The sequence below is a fragment of the Durio zibethinus genome, chromosome 24, assembly GCF_047325235.1.
Source record: "Durio zibethinus cultivar Kanyao isolate XHJ-2024 chromosome 24, ASM4732523v1, whole genome shotgun sequence".
NCBI lineage: Eukaryota > Viridiplantae > Streptophyta > Magnoliopsida > Malvales > Malvaceae > Durio > Durio zibethinus.
Genome location: NC_143185.1, coordinates 13778963 through 13786668, shown reverse-complemented (window position 1 = coordinate 13786668; position 7706 = coordinate 13778963). Strand labels below are relative to the sequence as shown.

Here is a 7706-nt window from a genome sequence, read left to right as displayed (position 1 = left end):
TGATGAAAAGAATTTTCAAATCAAACATCTTGAGTGTCAATGTCTACACAGTAAAATTTTTTTCATCACACAAAATATGGTAATGAGTGAGCTTACTGATTCTTCTTTTGTTTGCGCCTTATCTGTTGTGACATAGAATAAAAGATCAAACATTCAACCAATTTATTTAAAAGAATTTAACAAAATATTTGTTTTTTTGAATTGACATTTTAAAAAAATTTTAATAACTTTTGAATTTTAAAATATGGTAATTTATAAAATTTTTTAAAAATGGAAGGTATCCAGATTTTGGATTTTTGAAAACTTTTGAAACCTTTTGAATTTGTAAATCCAAAAGATTTTACAAGTTTTCAAAAATACAATTTTGGAATTGATGATTTCATTAAAAGAAAATACTCAATACCAAATTTTAATTTAACTAACATTTAACCAAAACCAAACGAAATCAAATACAACATATCTCTCGGTGACTTGATTAACTCTGAAATTTTATGAATTTAGGGTGAATCGTTGATTTGTGAAATATGATGAGAGTTTAAGGTTTGAGTAAATCGGTTTAGGGTTTGAAATGGGATGAGTAGTCAAGTGCGAGGATGCGAGGGGTGTTTAAGAAAAAAAATGTGTTTTGATTTATGTGTGTAATGAGTAAAAATTAGATTTTATATTTTGATTTATGTGCGGGATATATTTAGCAACGTGTCCTGTAAAATATTTTTTAATATAAATAAAAATACCAAAAAAAAATAAGTGAGCATTGTTACCTCACTGTACCAAAATCCACCAAAGAAAAATTGGAGATTAAAGTCCAAACGGTACCGCAACTTTAACGTCAAAATAGATGTGTGGTGGCTTTTAAAAGGTTTTTAAGGGTGTAATCGTATCTCATCCGTGAGATTGCATCCAAATGGACTCTTAGAGGGTAATCCAACGACAGTCAAGGATGATGAAGAGGCACTGAGCCCACCTAAGGAAAAGTCCAAACCCCGTGACGGAAGCCATGACAAAATCGATCTTCACCAATAGGACCACATCCACGTGCCGCACCCTGTCCATTTGTCTACGGGCTGCGGTCAGCTACGAAGAGAAAACTGTCGCTGCGTTGCTTAACCTATCAGCCCGCACGTGTCTATTTCCCCTATAAAATCTTTGCTCTACTTGTTCTCTCGGGTTCAATTCAACTTTCATCCTCCAACGAAGCAGCAAAGCAAAGCGAAGCCGCCAAAAGAAGAACACAAACAGAGAAGAATAAAAAGGCAAATTTCGTGTTCTGTAATTTTTGAGAATGAAGGGAGAGTTAGAGTTGCCACCGGGTTTCAGATTTCACCCTACAGATGATGAGTTAGTGAATCATTATTTGTGTAGGAAATGTTCATCAAAGCCTATTGCTGTGCCCATTATTGCTGAGATTGATCTCTACAAGTTTGATCCATGGAAGCTTCCAGGTAACTCTTTCTTTTTTCTTCTTCTAATTTTACATGGTTGATTTCTTTGGTTTTAGGAAATGGGTATCTGGGATTTGATTGATTTCATCATTAATAGTATTGGGCATTCCATTTTTCACAAAAGAAAATGGATGAAAAAGAAAAAGAATCCAATCATTTGATTGATTCATTTGTTAAGTGATTTATTTGATTTTGAAATTTGAAACAAAAAAAAAATTCAATCAACTTTCTAAATTGAGATTGGGTTTCTTTTTTTAAATTTTATTTTGGGGTTAATTATTGAGAGAGTATTAATTAACTAATTAATTAGTTTTATGTTTGGTGTAGATATGGCATTATACGGTGAAAAAGAGTGGTATTTCTTTTCTCCAAGGGACCGAAAATATCCAAACGGAAGTCGGCCGAACAGGGCGGCTGGAAACGGATATTGGAAGGCAACCGGGGCGGACAAGCCCATTGGGAAGCCCAAGCCACAGGCCATCAAGAAGGCACTCGTTTTCTACGCTGGCAGAGCCCCACACGGTGTCAAAACCAATTGGATCATGCATGAATACCGCCTTGCCAACGTTGATCGCTCCGCTGGCAAGAAGACCAACTTGAGGGTAACTTCATTCTTTCTTAATTATTTTATTGGTACGTTTATATATATATATATATATATATATGATAATGGGTTTATAGATATGCAATTTGCACATAACCCCATTTTGATTTGACCAACGAAGTCCAATTTTTAGCTGTTCACTTGTATTTTTAGCCTATTGGCAGTTTTTTTTTTTTAATTATTTTTTTATCACTTTTTTCTAAAACGGTTGTTGGCTTGTTTTTATTGCAGCTTGATGATTGGGTCTTATGTCGAATATACAACAAGAAAGGAAGCATAGAGAAACATTTCCCAAGTGAACAAAAAAGATTAAATCACCCAGAAATGGAAGATCAGAAAACAAACATTTTATTGAATGGTCAAAATAAGACGACAGCACTGTCTCAACAACAACAACCTTCATCAATGTACATGATGAGTGATCTCTTAGAAACGGATGCTTCAGATTCTGTCCCAAGGTTGCATGCAGACTCAAGTTCCTCGGAGCACGTGCTTTCCCCTGAAATCACGTGCGAGAAAGAGGTCCAGAGTGAGCCCAAGTGGAATGAGCTAAGCAATGGCGTTGATTTTCAGTTCAATTACATGGATGGATTCCAAGATGACCTCTTTGCAAGTCAATTTCAGTTCCAGATGGACCAGCTTTCACCTTTGCAGGACATGTTCATGTTTCAACAGAAGCCATTTTAAACAACACAGACCCTAAAACAAAAACATGGTCCTTTTTTGTGGGATCCAAAACATTTTTTTATTTCATGTTAAACACACTTGCAAGTGACATTTTAAGTCTTAGGAATCAAACAAAACAACTTGTCAAATTCAATTGGTGGGGGGCTAACAAGTGCTAGAGCAGAGCACAGCATAGCCTTGACCAAAGAGATTTTAGCATAAAATTGGGAGGTAAAATGTTGACGGATTGGGTTCATATTCTGGACTGGTTGGGTGATCAATGGCACCTCTAAAGTTTCCCTCACGTGGATGGTTAATGAGATTGTAGGAAATTCTTGCATCTGTAAGATTGATTTGTAGAAGAACTTTTGGTAAAAAAAAAATTATGAATATATGAAATACTATATTGCTATTTAAGAATGGGATAGATTGAATTTTCAATTGCATTATTATGTTGCTTTTCTGTTGGAAAGCCATAATCTGGATACTGAATGTTGGACAATTTGAATTGTTATCAACCTGCCAAGTCAGCATTCATTGACCGTCATATTAACAATTATCTCAATTGATCGAAAACTTAATCATTATTAATATCAATCTATTATAAAAGATAAGATCAAAACACATGTATCTTATTCTGAATTAGTTGAGATGGTCAGTTGGTCGCTAACATGATAGTCAATGAATGTTAGTTTGGTAATCAAGATCTTGACAAAACAAAAAGTTTTAAGACTATCTTCAATTATGATTTCTTTGTTTGATTTTGGGCAAGGGGACTCAAACTTGACTATTTGAGGATGATAATATATGAACCTATAATTTATGTTACATGGACTAGGGATAGGGTGTCAAAAACGAGTATGTATTTGATATGGGTATATTTTTTATAATTTTTATATTAACTAGCAATATGCTTGTGCGATGTTGTAGGTTCAAATTTTTTTATTTGTAGTTAATAATGTTTATGATGAATTTAATAAATCAGTGACTATAATTCTGTTTATAATTTTCATTAAAAGCAATGATTAGTGAAAATTTATCAATTAATTTGTGGATAATATATATATATTTATTCTCATAACTTATATAACAAACAAAATCTATATTAATTCTTTCAAATTTATCTTTACAAACATAGTTAAAAAAGTCTTAAAATAGAGAATTAAAAAAAATTAAAACTAAAAAAAGGAAAAGATACAGTAAAAAAATAAGTAAAATGAGTCAATTAGGGGGGCCACGGGAATACTTCTTCTTAGGAATGACAATGTATCGGATAGGGATGAGTTTATACTCATCCTGACTCTAATCATATATTAGATTATTATTTGTTACAACTAACCTTGATTCAACATATATATAAATGTATAATCTGCATTCGACTTGATTTAAAAAAAAAAATTTAATAATATAACATTCATGAAAATATTATTTTTATATAAATTACATTTAAATTATATAAATATAATATTTTATTAAATTAAGGTATTAAATAATACTCATTCCATCTCAAAATGTTTGTCATGTATTGATTTTTATGGAGTTTAAAAAAAAATTTAATTTTAATGTATTTAATATTAAAATTTTAAAAATTTTTTTATAAAATTAAAGTTTTATGATTTTTTAATGTCAAAATGTAAAAAAAAATCATAAAAAATAATTTTAAAATATAAAAAAAAGAGTTTTAAATGTTCAAAAGAGGAAATATGACATAATTTTGAGACATTCCAAAAAAAAAGATGGATAAAAAAAAGGTATAAATGGAATAACTATTAATATAATACATATATATAAATATAAAATTAAATAAATACTACAATATATTCTTATATATACTCGAGAACCAGGTGGGTAGAGCACCCTAAATCCATCTTCAATCTGACCTCAATTCTCCAAAAAAAAAAAAAAAAACCCCACCATGCACAACCCGATTTTTATTTTAAAAGAATCATCTCTATTGAATCGATGGCTTGAAAGTTGTTCGATACGGGTTATTTAGCTATCATAACCTTCATTGTTCCCGATTCTTATAAAATTTATGTCATTAAAAAGAAGGCAAAACAAAAAAAAAAAAAAACCAAATGTAAGTATCATGTTGATATTTTGATTGCTTATTTATTTTTTCAAATATAGATAAGAAATACTAAAAAAATAATTAAAAGAGACTAAGAAAGTCAAAACAAAACAAGAAAGCTCTCCAGAAAAAAAAATCAAATGGGGTGTTACATGAGCACTTCATTTAAGGAAGGCGATGAGGCAAGTTCGGATAGGTTTATACTCATCTCGACTTTAACCATTTTTTAATAATTATTTTGATTTGACATGAAGTTATTATTTTTTTATGGCCAATCTCAACCTGGCACATAAATTTATAACTCACATTCAACCTACATTAATCCAAAATTAATTAAATAGTTTAAATTTAGTATAATGTTCATAAAAAATTTTAGTTTAAATATAAAAATAACCTTTATACTATATATTTTTTGTCAATTTGGTATTTAAAAGAAATAAAATTATCAGTTTGATACTCAAACTTTCATTCTGTTATCTATTTTAGTATTTTGGACTAATATCATTAGTCAATTTATTGATATTACATAAACAACTAATAATATGTTGACACATGCCAAAAGTCCAATTAATGCCATGTCATCAATTACCATTTCAGCATTAATACAAAATTTCAAAAACAGTTCTAAGATTTAAAAAAGGTTTTTAAAAATCATAAAAATTTAAAAAACTATGAAATATTTTTAGAAATTATAAAAATTTTACATTTTTTAAAACTTAAAAAATAAAAAAAAATCTCAAAATTTTAATAAAAATACAAAAAGATTAAAAATTTTTTGAAATTAAAAAAAATTCACAAAAAACATAAAAAATTGAAAATAAAAATCTAATTTTTTTTTTAAAAATTGAAAATTAAAAAATAAAATTTTTTAAAAAAATCTAAAAATTTATTAGAAAAATTCTTAAAATTTTAAAAAATTAGGAAAATTAAAAAATCTAAGAAATTGAAATATGCAAAAAATTTTAAAAAATTCTTAACAATTAAAAATAATAAAACTTAGAATATTAAAAAAATATAAAAAATTCATAAAATATATTAAAATAAAAATTGTAACATTAAAAAAATTAAAAATTTTCATATTTTAAAAAAAATTTTACAAAATTTTTAAATTTTTCCATAAAATTTAGATTTTTAATATTTTTATTTTTTAAATTTTTGTGAATTTTAAGAAATTTTTATTTTATTAAAATTTTTATTTTTTGAAAATTTCAAAAACTTTTTAATTTTTTAGATTTTTCGTTAAAATTTTGAGATTTTGAGTTTTTAAGTTTTCATATATATATATATATATGTATATATAATATTTTAATATTTTATAATTTTTTAAAATATTTGAGATTTTTTAAAAATTTAAGATTTGTTTTTGAAATTTTGTGAATATTTTAAAATTTTTTCAATGCTGACATGGTGATTGATGATGTGGCACTAGTTAGATTTTTTGATACGTGTTAACATCTTATTGGATGTTCGTATTACATCAGCAAGTTGACTAACAACACTATTCTCAGATACCAAAATGAATGACGGAATAAAATTTGAAGTACCAAATTAAAAATTTTATTTATTTAAGTACTAAATTGACAGAAAATATATAATACATGAGACATTTTTATATTTAGTCCAAAAGATTTTAATATAAATTAATCATAATTATGTATTAATATATTAAATTAAAGAATTAAATAAAAATTTTATTAATATAGCATATGTAAATATAAATTAATATAAATAATAAAAAATATTTTTATATATACTTATAGTTGAATGGAACATTTTAAATTCATTTTCAATCCGACCACTATTTTTAAAAAGAAAAAACTTGACATGATCTGGAATTGAAATAAAATCTATTTATTAAATTGGGACAAATTGAAACTCATTCAATATATATTGTTTTGTCATCATTTACTCTATTGATTTATTTTTTTTTATAAAATTTATCCTATTAAAAAATTCAAAAATAAAAAAAAAAACCAAAACAAAAGGAAAAGAAACCAATACAGTGCCATATAAATAGTCTTTTTTTAAAAAAATAAAATTTATTGTATAAATTAAAAAACTAAAACTAAAAAAGAAATGAAACTAAAATCAGCAAAAGTTCAAAATAAAAATTCGGATATCTTGTTGATACCTCTATTAATATCATTTTTTTTTTAAACAAAATCAACTAATTTAAAAAAAGAATTTATCGAAACAATGAAAAAAATAATAAAAAAATGAAATCACCTCACACAAAATTTTTAGAAAAATAAAAATAAAAAAATTCATTGAGTGGCATGTGACACTCAAATAAGTAAAATTAACATATAAAATTTTAAGAATCGAAGTGGTACACCTATAAGAATAAAAATAATGAAAATATTCAGTAAGTGCGAGTACCAGTGGAATAAGATAAAGTGAAGACCGTTTAGCATGTCCTACCATTGACTCGGATGCTTAACGGATTGTTTCATGTACGTTTTGCGCTAAAGTATTGAAATCTATCACGATTCACAATATTTTGACAGAACTAAGAGAAAGTTTGGCTGTAAACGAATGATTACAAGGGATAGGGATCGAAGGGCCACTGCAAAAAATTGGTCGAGATTATTTAAAATATTTTTGATAAAAAATATTTTTAATAATTTTTTCATAAAAATTAAATGAAAATTATTTAAGATATTTTTAACAAAAAATATTTGTAATAATTTTTTTATAAAAATTTTTAAATATTATTTAAGATATTTTAAAATAAAAATACATTGAATAAATCAATTTATTTTTTTTAAAAATTATTAAAAACATTTTTCATACCAAATGTCATTTGTAAATTAAATTTTTTATCAGCAAAAATTTACAATTAAATTACATTCGTTTTTACACATGTTTTTTAAAATAATAATGATTATTTTATAATTTTTTAATCAAGTTAAATTTAAAAATA

At 26.1% G+C, this 7706-nt stretch overlaps 1 protein-coding gene across 1 annotated transcript; it reads left to right on the top strand.

Annotated features, from left to right (window-relative positions):
- Positions 1 to 1166: 1166 nt before the first annotated feature.
- On the top strand, positions 1167 to 3132 carry LOC111316882 (NAC domain-containing protein 2-like). Its single transcript, XM_022919102.2, has 3 exons — positions 1167 to 1442; positions 1770 to 2044; positions 2278 to 3132. Exons 1-3 carry the CDS (start codon positions 1283 to 1285, stop codon positions 2731 to 2733), a joined length of 891 nt encoding a protein of 296 aa, XP_022774837.2. The 5' UTR covers positions 1167 to 1282; the 3' UTR covers positions 2734 to 3132.
- The last annotated feature ends 4574 nt before the right edge of the window (positions 3133 to 7706 follow it).